The 16,523-nt window shown below is 44.7% G+C and overlaps 1 protein-coding gene across 2 annotated transcripts in view; it reads left to right on the forward strand.

Moving 5' to 3' along the window:
* ATP13A3 (ATPase 13A3) overlaps nucleotides 1-16,523 on the forward strand; it is a 64,028-nt gene that overhangs the window by 16,337 nt on the left and 31,168 nt on the right. For both annotated transcript variants that reach the window (XM_051991596.1, XM_051991598.1), the window contains exons 2-7: nucleotides 8,561-8,661; nucleotides 9,729-9,902; nucleotides 11,732-11,905; nucleotides 12,093-12,163; nucleotides 12,866-12,946; nucleotides 13,685-13,754. In XM_051991596.1, the coding sequence (XP_051847556.1) occupies nucleotides 8,611-8,661; nucleotides 9,729-9,902; nucleotides 11,732-11,905; nucleotides 12,093-12,163; nucleotides 12,866-12,946; nucleotides 13,685-13,754 (621 nt within the window). In that variant the 5' untranslated portion in view covers nucleotides 8,561-8,610. The remainder of the gene's footprint in view (nucleotides 1-8,560; nucleotides 8,662-9,728; nucleotides 9,903-11,731; nucleotides 11,906-12,092; nucleotides 12,164-12,865; nucleotides 12,947-13,684; nucleotides 13,755-16,523) is intronic.

Genomic DNA, 16,523 nt, shown 5'->3' on the forward strand with positions numbered 1-16,523 from the left:
ACCAATGGATGGGTAAACTGAAATTGGGGGAAAAGGAGATTCTGGGAGGAGGATACAGGTCCGAGGTTTGTCTTTGGCAAAGGAGAAAGGTTTCTTGTAGACTAACCTAGAAGAGGAGAGAGAGGGGGTGGGTGTTCATGCTGAGATTAGGGGAGGTTTTGAAGTAGAGCAATGCTTTTTTTTCTCCCAGGAACTGGTGAAATAACCCCTCCACCAAGTATGGAGACAGCAACCCTAGGCCTAACAATAGGAGGTGTGTGCATACATGGGAAGTCATAGATCCTTGAAGGAAACACAGCCTTGCCAGCTAGCTATTTAGAAAACGCAAATCTGGGAAAGAAAAGCTGTTTAGGTTATACAGAAACACCAATTAAACAAACATTCCCATATATGTCATGGACTAGAAGGCAGAATTTTATATGGAAAGGATCTTCAGTATTGGGAGCTCACTTTCTTTTTTCCTTTTTGATTTTCGTTTCCCCTACTAAGGTTGGAAATATTTTTTGATAGGGCTATACTAAGCTTTAACTAGACTAATACTTCTTTTGACAATTGTTTGTTCCTAACCTTTGACTACCTTTCTGTCTTGTATATATATCTCTTGTTTATATATCTTGGACACCAAATCCTTATCCGAGAAATTTGATGCAGACTCCCCTCCCGTTTGACTTTTTCCCTTTTCCTTGGTGCATTAATGCAGTCTACACAGAAAATTTTCAGTTACACGTAACCAAAGTTATCTATTTTGTCTTTTGCACTTACCTTTGTTGCTTGTTTGTTAAGAATCTGTGGCATTTGGTCTGATTAGCTCTTTAATAATTTGATCTTAAATAGTAAAGACACATCCATTTAGAGTGAATTGTGGAGTGTGGTATACGGCATTGGTCTAAGCCTAATTTCTGCCACGTTGCTTTCTAATTTTTCCAACCATTTTTATCAAATCGGGAGGGAGCTTGCTTTACTTAAGTGTATTGTGCTATACAGACTTTTCATAAGTGAAAGCTGTTATTAACATTCAGAGTCGTCCCATTTGTCTACAATTTTTATCTCAGCTATACACCTCACAATCTTGCTTTTACTCTGCCATCTTGGCTCTGCCTTCCCTTAGACTCCATCTTCTTAAACTGTGGGTCAAGGTATGGGGTCGTAGGGTATGGGGGTTGTGGGGATTGAGAAATGAGTTCTTATCAATAAATGTTGGATTTTTCTATCTATTTTATATACCTGTATACCTGGGGTCATAGAAAGATTTCTTGGGGTGAAAAGGGCTTGCAAGAAAAAGTTGAAGAAGCTATGCTCTAGAATGTGCACACAATGAGGTTTGCAGGTGAGGGACTTTATCTTGTGGTTTTCCCCAATATTGGATTGAGCTAGGGGCTGCAATGGAAAAAGGATCGGATCTGGGCTTCCAGGCCCTTCTGTGCTACTTGGCCTGGTGGCTAACAGCATACTCTCTCTTGGCTTTGATCCACTCAGCTGCAGAGTGGGCATTGGGGGGAATCCGATGGCCCCGAAGGTCTCGTCCCAGTCTAATGCTCTCATCTTGTGAATTTCGACTTTGCCTAGAATTTGATGTGGATTATGAAATGCTTTAAAGGGATGTGAAGGTGCGGTAGGAGGAGATGGGGGAGCAGATTTGTATGGGGCGTTCCCCTGCCATTTCTTGGGTGGTACAAGACCTGTCTGGCTCCCTAGGAGATGGAAAGTGCTCCAGAACGTTGTGTTGGTGGGATGTTCACCCTCCCTTCTCTCCTTTTTCCCTCTCTCCTTCCCTTGTTCCCTCTCTTTTCTTTCTCTCTCCAAATATAATATACATGATGTATGTGTCTCTTTATACACACACATATATGCGTGAAGTAATTTTTGAAAACCATCTGTCTCCAAACCTTCATTTCTCTGTAACTGATTGTTTTCCTTTAATAAATTGCCTAGAATTCTTAGCAATGAAAATCCTTCTTTTCTTTCTTAGAATACGATATAACAGTAGCCCTAGCAGACAGGCCAGGTTAGAGTCCAAGTGGAGCAGATTCTGCTCTGCACAGGTGGAGCCTGGAAGTTCTTTCTGACAAAAACTTGATTGTACCAGAGCTTCAGTGAGATTCTGCTGGCTCAGCTCCCAGGCTGGAGCCCGTGTTAGCATTTATTTAGTATTTTGCATATTAAGGGAGAAACAATTTCAGTGAGCCATCCTTGGCAAAATTCAGGATCCTTTCCATTTGGGATGAACATTCTTGTATTGTTTTTTACTGGGGCTATAGAATAGCCGACAGTCTTTCACTGTAAATACTAGGAAGGGTTTGGTCAGAAGCATAATATCCTATAAGCTGCTTGCCATGTAGATAACATCCAGGGTCAGGCTTGCTGGGTCGGGTTGGGACCCCAGTGAACTGAGCTGGGCTTATTTGAATAGACTCTGTCCTGGACAGCTGGCAGTGGCTTCAGGCACAGCTTCGGAGAATCCAGTGAACATTTTCAATTGTTTGAAAATAAAGAAGTGCCAAATTTCTTTGATATTTTAATCTTTTGATAAGGAGTTTTGGGAAAGCCTTTGGAGACTTTTTTTTTCTTTTTGGGGGCAGGAGGAGGGGAAGATTTTGTATAAAACAGTTGAGGCAGCAGCAGCACTGGCCTCGGCTTTATTTTCAGCTGCCCTTTGAAAGCATCTGATACCCCAGCGTTGGTGAGGACTGACTAGCAGGTGCTACTGGTAAGAACATTTGCTTTATTCTCTAATTTGTGATTTGAAAATTGAATTCACTTTTAAAAAAGAAACTAAGTTGTATCTGTCAGTTGGTGTGTTTGAATTGGAATGCTGATTCTTAAAAAGACATTTGTCTTAATAAGTTAATATTGGAAGGATCTGTTGGTATTTGAGTGTGTGTGTGTGTGTGTGTGTGTGTGTGTGAGAGAGAGAGAGAGAGAGAGAGAAAGAGAGAGAGAGAGAGAAACATCTTTAGTATGTTTAATCATGTAGACTTTCTTTTTATTTGTTTCATTTTATATGGATGATGACATCTTAAGTTCAACAAGTGTCTCTGGTGGACATTTGGACACTTTCTCTCATCATGGAGCTTTTACAAAGAGGAGTCTTTCCTTCATTCTTTGACTACTCATTTTCTTGACTTGATTCGTCATATTTTACTCTGAAAGATGAATTTTACCCATCCTTCCTCTCTAATTTACTATGTCAGAGTCTTTAAATCTATGACTTCAAATATTCATAATTTGAGAAATTTCTATTTCATTTGGGTTTAGCGTTTCAAAATTATTTTTGTAAAACAAACCTAAATATCCTATATGAAAAAAGATAGAGCCACTTGCTAGGCTAGATTAGGCCTATGAGTTATTATGCTGTAAGATTACATTATAATTTTCTGAGGAAAGTTTTATCTTAAGCTTGCAAAAAATTAGCTTGATTTCTTGACATTGTTCCTTCTGGGTGAGATCTAAGAAATAAATCCCACCAAAAGATGAATCCCTCAGGATTAAATTGTTAGTGAAGCTTTTTAAAGAGAAGCCGTATTTTTTTGCAGGGTAAGAAGAATGTTTTAATTTGGACAAATTCCAAATGAAAAAGTAGAAAGAAAGCTTCTTCAGAGGGGAAAGGAAGCCAAAAATGAAGATGGAGCTAACTTTATGACCTGATCCTTAACCAGTTGATATTCACTGAAAAAAAAGTTTAAGTGACTGACTAGTGGAGAAGAAATCACATATGGGGGATAGGATGCAGAGAGGCTGCCCCTGATCTTGTGGGATTTACAATCGACATCCTGTGGTTAATTTTTTGGTTAAATATATTCAGGGCTGTGCTTATGAGAACAGAACCCAGCCCAAGCAACCCTCGGCTGGCCGGCAGAAAGTCCACAAGAGGAGGCTGCAAGTTGGCTGCTTGGCTTATCCACAGCCCCCAGCAGCCCTGTCTCTCCCCCGCCCCCTCCTTCCCCCAATGTGTTAGTGAATGTTTGACTTGTGACTCAGGAATTGTTAAAAATAAGTTTGGGCTCTGAAAGCCTATTCTGTTCAGGGCCTTCATTTTGAAAGTGGCTGCCGTCCGGTGACCAGCCTGCGGATGATAAGCTTCTGGGTCCTCGTGTCTCCTTTGACCCTAAATGCCTATAGACTCCTCAGAATATTTTTAAGTGAATTAAGTGCAGGAGATTGTAAGGGGGGGAAATAGCTGTTAATGTATTTAAGAAGTTCAGATCAGATGACCCAGATGGGAACTCCAGCTCTCGAGGCCCTCCTGAGAGGTCGGTCCTCTCTCTTCCCCCTCCCCCCCCAATCACATTGGGCAGGTGGGAACCAGCTTCCCAGGAAACCAGCCTGTTCTTTTAAAAATTCAACAAGTGGTCCTGACTTGCCCAAAATTTTAATTATTATTAATATATTTATTATATTATTAATATAATATTAATGAGTGAATGCTCCCGGGAAACTTTTTTACTTGATTTGATTGATTATCATCCCTTCTTCTAGCCCAGGTACCTGGAGGCAGTTGGCAGCCTGCTTGTGTTCCTAAAGTTGCCTTCAGGGTCTCCCTCTAGCCTCCAGAGCCCGCCCTTCTTTCTGTCCTCCTCAGGGACAGCTGGCCTCAGTGAGCAGAACACTCCATGTCTGTTGGCTTTTAGGCTCCTTGGGTGGCCTCAGGACTCTGTCCCTCCTTAGCATTCTACCTGCCGGTGTGGTTGTGGCCAAGAGTCAGCCAGGCTGGAGTTCCAGTTCTGCGCCATTCTTACAAGCTCTGTGAGCCTCAGTTTCCTCATCTGTAAAGTAGGGATAAGAGGAGCATTACCTCCCAGGGCTGGAGTGATCCTCCGATGAAAAAACTGATGAAAAGTGATTTGCAAATTTTAAAGAACAAGAGGGTGTGTGTGTGCGCCATTGTTACTATCTTGTTTTAGAGTTATTTGCAAATTAGTTTTACTTCCCCCATCTCTTTGAGGATGTAGCTCTATTAATCTACATCTGGAATCTGTTAGTTCCCTCTTCCCGCTCTCCAGTCCTCCAGTCCACTCGCCTGCTCAGTCCTGGGGTTCCCTCTGGGCCTCAGGGCCCCCCACCTGGATCCTTCCCTGACACTCCCATGTTAGTGCCCACTGATCTCGGCTGTGGCAGCGGTCCTTTGGGCTGTTCTGAGGTGGGAAGCTCTTGGGCCCATCACTCACCTCTTGGAATGGGGACTTGGTCCTTGTTTTTTTCTGTCTCCTTGGGGGGGTTGTGTTGTAGGCTTTGGCTTGGTTTTGTTTTGGTTTTAATTGAAGTGAGCATTTTTATGAGGGAAGCCCCTGCTGCAGTCCTGGCAGGCCGGGACCATTTCAGGTGGAGAGCTGCCTGATTGTCTCTCTCTTTTTTTAAAATGGTTTTGTTTGCTTTTAATTTTTATTATTATTATTATTTTTAATAACTTTTTACTGACAGAGCCCATGCCAGGGTAATTTTTTACAGCATTATCCCTTGCACTCACTTCTGTTCCGATTTTTCCCCTCCCTCCCTTCACCCCTTCCCCTGGATGGCAAGCAGTCCTTTCCATGTTGAATAGGTTACAGTATATCCTAGATACAATATATGTGTGCAGAACCGAACAGTTTTCTTGTTGCACAGGGAGAATTGAATTCAGAAGGTAAAAATAACCCGGGAAGAAAAACAGAAATGCCAGCAGTTTCTATTCATTTCCCAGTGTTCTTTCTTTGGGTGTAGCTGCTTCTGTCCGTCCTTGATCAATTGAACCTGAGTTAGGTCTCTTTATCGAAGAGATCCACTTCCATCAGAATACATCCTCAGACAGTATTATTGTTGAGGTATATAACGATCTCCTGGTTCTGCCTGATTATCTCTTGTTGGACTCCTGCTGGCCCGGCCTCCAAGTGGGGCAGAGAACATTGGGTTCTTCCCACCTCCAGAGCGAGCCTCTGCCTCTTCCTCCACTTGCCTGTTGGCTGATGGACAGTGTGAGTTTGCTCTTCCCCACCAGCTCACCTGAGACTGTGAGAGCTGCTTGATGGGTGTGGGGGGGAGGGCTTGGCCCACCCCAGGGAGCCCGATGACCTCCTTCTGAGTGAAGGAGTGAGAGAAATGGGGCCAGTCTGCTGGTGTTCCAGCTCTTGCCTGGTTTCCTCCCTGACCTTAAGAGTGCTGCAGCAGAAAGCCGCCTGTCGTGGCCATGTCCATTGTCCTAAGCTCTCAAGAGTCCTGGCTTCCCACCTCACTTTGGAAGAGGGTAACCTCCTGGGACTGTCCATTTCCCTACTTTGCTTACTTAAGAAAGCAAATGGACAGATGTGCCTCCTTTTGCCCCAGAACTGCTTCGCTCAGCTTTGGGAGGGAGGAAGAACTGACCCGAGGGAGCAAAAACGTACGAGTCCTGATCGTTCCTTCTGCTCCCTTTGGCACAACCCTCTCAGGGGTGGTTAGTGACAAGGGGCCGTCCCCCGTCCCAGCAGACTTGGGAGCAAGTTGTGTTATTGAGTGTCCAGAACTAGCTGAATTTGATTTCCAGGCCCCGGGAGGCCCGTGGAGAATAAAGGAGACACTCGAACACAAGTGACAAGGCCTAAACTTGTGGTGGGGACACGGCAGATCTTTGGAGATCCTGGAGAAAGATGTCACGCCAACCTACCCTGCCTGATTACTGCACAGGCCGGTGGGATGGGGTCACAGTGGGCATGTGCACAAGCAGCTTCTGTCTCCTGTTTTTGATGAAAGAGCTGAGGGCCACAAGGGGAAGTTCTCTGTACCATGAGGCAGGGCTCTGGCCCTCGTCCTCCTGTTGTCCCTAGTGCTGTCACGGACTTGGATCTGGTTTGTGGCCAATATCAGGCTGGAATCAGGAGCTGACACACTGAGTGCAAAAGTCAGATTTCTAAAGACCCCAAGCTGACATCCTGGAACAATGGGCTCCACCTAACTGGGAAATCACTGAGGGTTCTTGGGTTTCTGGGTCTGCCCTCTTGTTCTGCTGCCTTTGTTTCCCAAGAGCTCTCTCTTTCCTGTCCTGGCCAAACAGCCCTGGGATCTTTCAGTCAGAGTCACCTAGGGCAGGCTCTTAGCTGAGGACAGAAGACTTGTTCCATTGGCATTCTGGGGAAAAGAAAGGAGCATTTTAGGTGCCTTAGGTTACTAAGGCTGGCAACTGGCTCTGTATCCCTCCAGAGTCTGCAGGTGTTTCTGTGCCTGTTTTCTCATATAACTTTTATAAAGTTTTATAAAACTAGGATCTCAGCTGTGCCTGTGGTTTCAGAGCCACCAAGAGTCTGAGGCAGGATTTGAATGCAGCTCTTTGTGGCTTCAAGTTCAGCCACTTGTTATGACTGACTAAATGAGTCAGTGAGAGAAAGAACATTTAAGAAAAACTTGAGTGATTACTGTGTGCTGAGCACAGTGCTTGCTTGGGGGGGGGTAGGGAGGTTGTAGAGAATTATGGGGGGAAATGTGGGTGCTTCAGGAGCAATGACCTGGGGAAGGGGAGGGGACCTGGGAACTGGCCGGGAGTGACGGGTAACCTGCCGTGGAGGGCACAGACGGGTGAGTCCTGTCTGCTCCTGGGCTTGGGGGCCCTCCCTAGCTCCTCAGCTCTCCTCAGACCCCTTCACGACCTCCTGTCATCTCCTCTCGCTCCCTTCACACAGCTGTCATTTCCCCCTCATTGGTCTCCCTGCAGCCCCCTTGCTCCAATCTGCTCCCTCTTTTCTCTGGCCCCTCCCCATCTCGGGCCTGCCCCAGCTGCTGGCTCACTGCGTGTCCTAAGGCCCTTTCTGCCGAAGGGTTGAAGGTGTCTGAGTCCCACGTGGTTTTCGGCGCCCTCATTTCCATCAGATTAGAATCCGAGTTACCCTGATCAATCGAGGGCTGATTTACCCCATTCTTGGTGTTGATATTCCCAGTGCCTGACATCTCTCGGGAACACGGTTGGTGATCTGAATCGATGCTGGCCCTGCCTCGTTTTACAAAGCTTCACTGAACGATGGGTTCCCTGAGGCGGCTCGCTGTGGGCCTGGCTCCTGTTTGTGAGGGGCTGCAGACCCCTCGGGGTTGAGGGGCAGAAGCGTGCAGTTCTAGTGAGGGGAGGCCTGGGCCTCAGCTGGAAACTGCTGTGGGGGAGAAGATCAAGTGCCGCAGGGCCAAGCAGAGACTGGCCTCTCTTCCGGCTGGTGCCGGGCCCAGTGGGGCCACAGACGGAAGGGGAGGGCTGTCCTTATTTCTCAGGAGAGAGTAGAATGAGCTGGTCTCATTGCTTCAGGCAAGGGGGCTGCCCTTCTTCCAATCTGTGCCTTGGTTACTAAGGCCTGGGGAGAGTGGGCCAGACGGCCCATGTGGGAGGCTTCGAGCGCTCAAGAGGGCCAGGGTTGCCCTCTTAACCCCAGATGTCTCCAACTCCGAGCCAAGACAATAGCTGACCCCCTCAGCCTCTGAGGCCTATGGAGCTCAAAGGCTTTTTTGCCAAGACTTGGCCTGTCCCAGCGAACCTGCCCGAGTGGGGTGGGGTTTGCCCGGGCACAGACAACGCAGCTCCTTGAAGAACTCAGCATTAAATGTAGCAAATTCTTGTTCTTTTTCCTCTTAGTTATCTTCAAGTGTTCTGAAGCAGAGGAGTAATTTTGTAACGCAGTAAAAATGGACAAAGAAGAAAAGAAGACTATTAATCAAGGCCAAGAGGAAGAAATGGTAATTCTCTTGTCTGGTTTGTGCTGAGGAGCAGGGTGGGGGCTCAGCCTGGGGGCCCTGTCCACTGTGCCAACCGGCTAGTTCTAATAGTAGCTAAAATTACCACGGGCGCCGGAGGGGGGATTGAGAGGGGAGGAAGGGATTCCTGTAGTACAGGCCAGCCGGCTTACTGAGCGAAACAAACCTTTTGGCCGTGGATTGTTGGAAAGGAGGCTAGCTGAGGATGTGGATTGTTCTCACACCCATCACCATTGTTAGGGGAGATGTGGATTACGGAAGCAGGGCTCCCTCTCCAAGAGAACAATGTAGTGGTCATTTCCCACTAAGCCCCATAATTCACTTCCCCAGCAAACTTGCTTTTCTGTGAGCTGGGAGCCCCATCAATGGAGCATCGTAGCTCCATGCTTTCACTCTTGTTCTCTCTGTCTCTGTCTCTGTCTGTCTCTCTGTCTGTGTCTGTGTCTCTGTCTCTCTCTCTCTCTCACACACACACACACACACACACACACACACACACAGAGTACTTTTTATGTAGTTGCTGCTTAATGTTTTAATTTAGTGCAAATGTATGTTGTCCCCATCCTTGGGCATTTTTACTTCGTGGCACCCAGATCATCTAGGTGCTTAAAGTCGGGTTCCAGCTCTACTCTTTGGGTTGGTAGCTAATCGTGCGCAGGGGCGTGTGAATACTTTGCTGGAAGCTAGTCCCTCTCATGTTCAGATGCAGTGGAGGGTCTGTGGTGAGTATCCTGTCATGGAAATGTCGGCCAGTTCGTTTATTGACCCTGCGGGGCATTCTTCAGTCACAAGTGGCTGGTTATTTCTTGGGTAATCGAGAAATCCCCACAAAGACTGGTTTGTTGAATGCCCGCTAGCGTGCCTAGGATGGTTTCAGGAAGTGTCCCAGGGGAAGCAGTGTATTGGGCAGATAGTTGGGAAAGCAAGAACAAGGATCGCTTTGAACACGCAGGTTGACTGCTCAGATTTCAAATGGTAAGCGGTTAACTTCTCTGCCTAAAATGCTAAAGGTACGGCTGCTCACTATTTGCCTTCCTATTTGTGTGCAGGAGATTTATGGGTACAATCTGAGTCGTTGGAAGCTGCTCATAGTTGCATTTGGGGTGATCTGTACTGGCGGCTTCCTCCTCCTCCTCCTCTACTGGATGCCCGAGTGGCGAGTGAAGGCCACGTGCCTCAGAGCAGCCCTCCAGGACTGCGAGGTGGTCCTGCTGCGGACGACGGTGAGTGTGGCTGACCCCCTCCTCTCTCCCCTCTTTGGACGCTGGCCCTCATCTTCTGGGCCTCGTCTACCGAGTAGTTTGTCAGTTGTGTTTGCTGCCATTCCATTGTAAGCTGGGAAGATGCCCTTGTTAAGGTATGGCTCTGACTGAGCCGTCTCTCTTTGCAAAAACTTGCTGCTCCCATAGTGCTTGGCTGGCGATGGAAGCTCCAGGCCTTCTGTGGGACCTCCATGTTCTTCCATGGGACACACCTGGCTTTCTAGCCACACTGGTCCACAAGACCCAGAATTTCAGGGTCTTTTTGTTCTCCCCTTTCAGAGTCTACTTCTCTGGGAAACAGGCTTGTGTGTCAGAAGTTCCCCCTTTTCGGGTTGCCCAGCATTGACAGTGCACTCTGTGCCTCTCCCATTAGCATTGTGGTAGGGGTTGGCTCTGAGCTCAGGCCTCCAGACAGAGTAATCCCTTATGGAATGTTTGCTGAATCAGTCTTACCTGGAATTCTCATTTGTTTTTATTGATTATCACCTCATGGGGTGTTTCACATACAAAACCATCCCCAAATTGGTAGGCATGAGCCTGGAAGCCTAGAGGAGGCCTGGCTCTTGCAGAGCTTCCTGCTGGTCATTATGGGGCCTGGCCTTCATGTTGCTGCTTCTTTTTTTAATTAATTAATTTTTTAAATTAAATTTAATTAAAGCCTTTTATTTTCAAAACATATACATGGATAATTTTTCAACAATGACCCTTGCAAAATCTTGTGTTCCAAATTTTTTCCCTCTCTTCCCTCCACCCTTTCTTCTAGATGGTAAGTAATCCAGTATATGCTAAACATATGGAATTCTTGTATACTTATTGCCACATTTATCTTGCTGCACAAGAAAAATCAGATCAAAAAGGAAAAAAAGAGAAAAAAAGCCAAAATGCAAGCAAACAACAAAAAGAGTGAAAATGTTAGTTGTGATCCTCCCTCAGTTCCCACAGTCCTCTCTGGATGTGAATGGCTCTCCCCATCACAACATCATTGTAACTGGCCTCGGTCACCTCATTGTTGATGAGAGCCATGTCCATATGTTGCTTCTTCATGCTAAAAATGAGAGTATCTCCTTTGCTTTAGTTGGCGGTTATTTTACAAATTGCAGAGTTAAGGTCTTTTTTCATAAACCAAAAACCAACAGGAACCTTGATTTTATGAAGGTGCCATCTTGCCTTGTGGACAAGCTAATATCCTTCAAATCAAGGCTTGTCTTGGAGGATGTTAGGGTTGCCAGGGATGAGTCCTCAACCCTTTGAGTGTTTGGCAGGTTGGGTTCCTATCTGTATGAGGAAATCACAGGATGGGGGCCATAGTGCCCCCTCTACATCTGCTCACCTTAGTTTCCCCATCTGTAAAATGGGGAGGGTAATAGCTGCTTTTTGGGGTAGGTGTGAAGACAAAAGTCACAAGGAAAGAGTCTGATAGTTCCTGTTACTTTGTACTTCTTATCTGGAAATGACCAGGTTTGAACTAAATTTTGAATGTTCCGGAGACTTTTCAGAATGAAGGAATTGGGGAACATTGAGCTATGACTGAACTGTGATCAGGAGGCTGTATTTTCCCAGCTGCCAAATGGAATTGGAGGAATTAGGCTGGTAGTGATGAATTTGAATTAATAGCCCATGGCACCATGACTTGAAACCGCCTGTGAGCCCTCCTCGGCCCTCAATTGAGAGCTTGTAGGACAAGAGGAGTCCTTTGTGAAGGGTTTTTTGATTGATTGTCATATGGCATACGTACAGGAAAACAAGAATGCTAGAATGAACATTGTTTCTCTCTCTCTTTTTTTTTCAAGGATGAATTCAGGATATGGTTTTGTGCAAAAGTTCGCTTTCTTTCTCTAGAAAACCACTCTTTTTCAAGCCCTAAAACAGTAAATAAAAAAGTGTCCAATGGCCACGCTGCTCATTTCCATTTCCCTGAGGACCTGTCTGAAGAGAACCAGCGTGACCTTGCCCAGCCCCAACAGGTACCGTCACCTCTGTCTGCCTTTTGGTCCAGCGGGGAGGGCCTGAGAATGTCTGTCTAGGAGCTGGAGCCCTTGAAGATGTGCTGGAGCCCAATTTCATGTCTTTTTAAAGTGAATATTAGGAATCAACTGAAATGTGAAAGGCCAGGGTATCTGGGTGCCCACTCTGACGCTTTGTGTTTTGCAGATTCGTTACTTCACGCACCACAGTGTGAGGTACTTCTGGCATGACTCCCTCCAGAACTTTGATGTGTTAAAGTAAGTGGGGGTTTTCTCCTTTAGCTTTAGATAGATCACATCTTGAGTGTTTGCAAAGTCAGACATAAAAAGAGCTTGCTATAATTATGTCCAGAAGTAGAGGAGACCCCTGCTGCCTTCTCCTTCCTTCATGTGTCCCCCAAAAATGGCCTTCAGGGACAGCGCCTTCTTGAAATTGGGTCCTACTAGAGCCCTGTAGGAGTGGTTATGGTCAGGTGAGGAGGGAGCAGAGCACATCTGGGGCAGGGTGATGCTATATTGGCTGGTCCTCTTTCTCTTAGAGGCCCCTGATCCTGACCTTCTGTTAAATTGTGTTTGAATGTGGCCTAGGAAGAAGGGTGTGTGTGTGTGTGTGTGTGTTGTGTGTGTGTGTGTGTGTGTGTGTGTGTGTGTGTAAACTAATTTAAAAATAGTAAATAAAATATTTCTGCTCACTTGATATTATTTGAATTATAATGCAGTGGAAAATACTTAGTAAACAACTTAAGAGATCCTCCTCCCCCCCCCCAAAAAAAAAAAAAAATAAAGGATTTTTTTCCTTTGTGGGATAAGATTTATGATGACAATTTAAAAGTTCTCTTTTATCCTAGAACTGTAGCTAAGGATTCCTACATAGAGTAGAATTCTCAAACTTTTACCCAAGTATCAAGAATTTAAATATTTTAGATTTAGATTAAAGTAAGAATTCATTTATTTATTTAGGGGCCTGGATGAAGGTGTTTCTTGTACTTCAATTTATGAACAACACAGCTCAGGGCTGGCGAAGGAGACACACGCTTACAGGTACAGAAAATCCAAACGCCAGTGAATGTTCCGGCCTATTTACGCTTGGTGTCCTCTCCAATACTGTGATTTTGACATTAAAGAGAAGTTAAATTATTTAAGCTTCAATTGATCAGTAAATTGATTTTGATTTTGGTAATGAATTGACAAATGACTTTGGAAGTGTCATTCACTAAATTAATGAAATCTGTACTTAAATACAGTTCTTTAAGGTCACTATTTTAAAATGAAATAGAAGTGGTTTCAAACAAAAAACTCAAAAAGCTACAATGTTTTTTCCAAGAACTAAAGTTTAGCCTTTAACTCATTTAAAATTCTAATTTACTATAAGGGAAACTTTTTTCCTCCTTGAGAATTAGGCAGTGACAGGAAGCATATCCTCAGCTGATTGGTCTTCATGTCCACTTCTGGTTCATAGGATGCTACTTGATTATGCAGAAGTGTTTATTTTCTCTTTTGCTAAAAGTAGTCTATTGGACTTCAGATTAGAAATGGAGTTTTAGAGAGTCTAGTTTTTGCCATTTGTCAGGAAATGGTGGAGAACAGCCTGATTCTGTGGACGCCGTTCTCATCCCAGCACCTGCTGCTTTTGCACAGATCTGCATGCATCTCACAAATACGAGGCTCAGATTCGGAACACTGAAACCTGGGGAGGAAGGGGGGGGGGGGGGGACGACAAGAGGGGTGGGAAAGCCAGAGTTTGCCCTGACATCCTGACTTTTCTCTTCTGTCCCACAGAAAACTGATGTATGGAATGAATGAGATTGCTGTCAAAGTGCCTTCTGTCCTTAAACTTCTGGTTAAAGAGGTAAGGCCCCTGGCTGGCTGGTGTGGGGCAGACCTCAGAGGCCTCCATCAGAGGCAGGCTTGGGGTTCTCTGCTCTGATCTCCCTGCTGGTACTCAGCACTGCCTCTCTGTCCTGGTCTTTGCTTGTGCTGTTTTCTGTGGCTTAGGATGCTCCTGACAAGGTCAATCAAGACCATTCACCTTCCCCTTGCTTTTGCTGATCTGTCCTCCTTAGGTGAACTTTGCATTCATATGTTGCTCATGCATCTGTTTTATACACTGGGATTTCTAGTTGTTTGCTTTTTCCCTGTACCAGATTTGAAGCTTTGCTATGGCTAGGGTCCACTGATTTATCTACTCTTCCTGTTTCCTCCAATGCGTAGCATAGATCCCTACAGACAGTACTTAATGATTCTTGAACTAAATTGGGATGGTTTGAATTTAAATCAAGTGTACTTTAAATTATATTTCCACTTAAGAGTCAGAGATTTCCCTGTAAACTGTGCTATCTTTGTATTTGATAGTTTAAATACATTCCTCTTTCTGTCTGCTGGGAGAAACTGATTTGATTTTCAGAAGCAATGACTTTGATAATCACATCAAAAACCTGGAGGATGATTTGATTAATTTTTTTTATCTTAATTAAAATAGATCTTTGTAAAATCCTATATTTTGTGACAGTGCATACTTTCCAAACTCATTTTTTGGGGGTGGGGTGGGGGATGTGTTAGTAAATATGTTACAACTCATTATAACTCAGCTTCAGAATAAGAATGAGGACCATAGAAGTAGGCTGAATTTTTCTTAATGGGGTCACAAATCAATTAGAATTGTTTACAGCAGGAATTCCACCTTTGTCATTATGAATTAGTTGTTAAAAACCCAACGATACTACAAAATCCAGCAGAAAAGGGTTAAAGGATTAGGTTCAAGCTGTCTTAATGATTTGGGGGCTTTTAGTGTTTCATGTAAAAAAATGGGCAAATGGTAGGGAGATAGATAACAGTAGTAGAAGAGGTTAAGAAGAGGTGGCAAAAATATACAGAAGAGATAGACAAGAAAGCTCTGAACAAAGAGCTGAACTTCATCAACAATCACGATGGTGTGATCAGGAGCCAGACATCCTGGAGAATGCAGTTGAGGGGCCTCAGGAAGCTTTGCTAACCATAAAGTTAGTGAAGGTGATGGAGTTCCAGCTGAGCTATTGAAAATCTTTAAAGATGATGCTGTTAGCAGGATGAATACAGAGAGACTTGGAGAGACTTACATGAACTGATGCTGAGTGAAATGAGCAGAACCAGGAGATCATTATACACTTCGACAACCATATTGTATGAGGATGTATTCTGATGGAAGTGGATTTCTTTGACAAAGAGACCTGAGTTTCGTTGATAAATGATGGACAGAAGCAGCTACACCCAAAGAAAGAACACGGGGAAACGAATGTGAACTATTTGCATTTTTGTTTTTCTTCCCGGGTTATTTTTACCTTCTGAATCCAATTCTCCCTGTGCAACAAGAGAACTGTTCGGTTCTGCAAATATATTGTATCTAGGATATACTGCAACATATCTAACATATATAGGACTGCTTGCCATCTAGGGGAGGGGGTGGAGGGAGGGAGGGGAAAAATCGGAACAGAAGCGAGTGCAAGGGATGATGTTGTAAAAAAAATTACCCTGGCATGGATTTTGTCAATATAAAGTTATTATTAAATAAAATAAAATAAAATATTAAAAAAAAAAAGATGATGCTGTTAAAACTCTGCACTCAATAGGCCAACAAATTTGGAAAACTCCACAATGGCCGATGTGTTGGAAAAGGCCAGGTAACATCCCAGTCCTGAAGAAGGGCAGTGCCATGGAATGTTCCAAATTACGGAACCCTTGTGCGCATCTCCCACGCCAGCAAGGTCATGCTTATGATTCTGCAAGCTGGGCTTCTTTCAGCAAGATGTAAACCAGGATGTACTCGAGTGCAGGCCGGTTTTCAGAGGCAGAGAAACTAGCGACCAAATTGCCGACATACACTGGATTATGGAGAAGGTGAGGGAGTTCAAGAAACACGCTACTTCTGCTTCGTGAAGACACTCAAGCTTTTGTGTGGATCACAACAAAAGGTGGCAGGTCCTCAAAGAGTTGGAAGGACCAGATCATCTTTCTTGTTTCCTGAGGAACCGGCATGTGGGCCAGAAGCAACAGGACTGAACATGGAACAGCTGATTTGCTTAGGATTGGGAAAGGAGTATGACAAAGCTTATATTATCCCTGTATTTACTTATGTGCAGAATACTTCATGGGAAATGCAGACTGCATGAATCCAAAACCAGAATTAAGGTTGCTGGGGGAAGTACCAACAATTTTAGCTATGCAGTTGTTAACATTCTAAGGCAGGACTTGAATACGTAATAAGGAGATTCTTGATGAGGACTAGAAAGGAGCGCGTAAAAACCTAAGATGTTGGCAACTGGTTCCATTGCTTCCTGGCAAATTGAGGGAGAAGAAATGGAAGCAGTGTCAAATTTTATATTGCTCAGGTGCCTTGGAAGGACAGCTTGGGCAAATCTGGGTGACAAACTGAAAAGCAGAGATGTCCCCTTTTTGACAAAAGTCTGTAGTCCAAGCTATGGATTTTCCAGTAGCAATGTCCGGCTAGGAAAGTTTCATTATCAGGAAAGCTGAATACCACAGCATAGATGCTATTGAATGATCTGCTAGAGAAGACTTCTGAGAATCCCTTGGGCAGCTGGGAGATCACATCAGTCAATATTCAAAGAAATTAATACAGGCT

The sequence above is a fragment of the Antechinus flavipes genome, chromosome 3 (genome assembly GCF_016432865.1).
Source record: "Antechinus flavipes isolate AdamAnt ecotype Samford, QLD, Australia chromosome 3, AdamAnt_v2, whole genome shotgun sequence".
NCBI classification, from domain to species: Eukaryota; Metazoa; Chordata; class Mammalia; order Dasyuromorphia; family Dasyuridae; genus Antechinus; species Antechinus flavipes.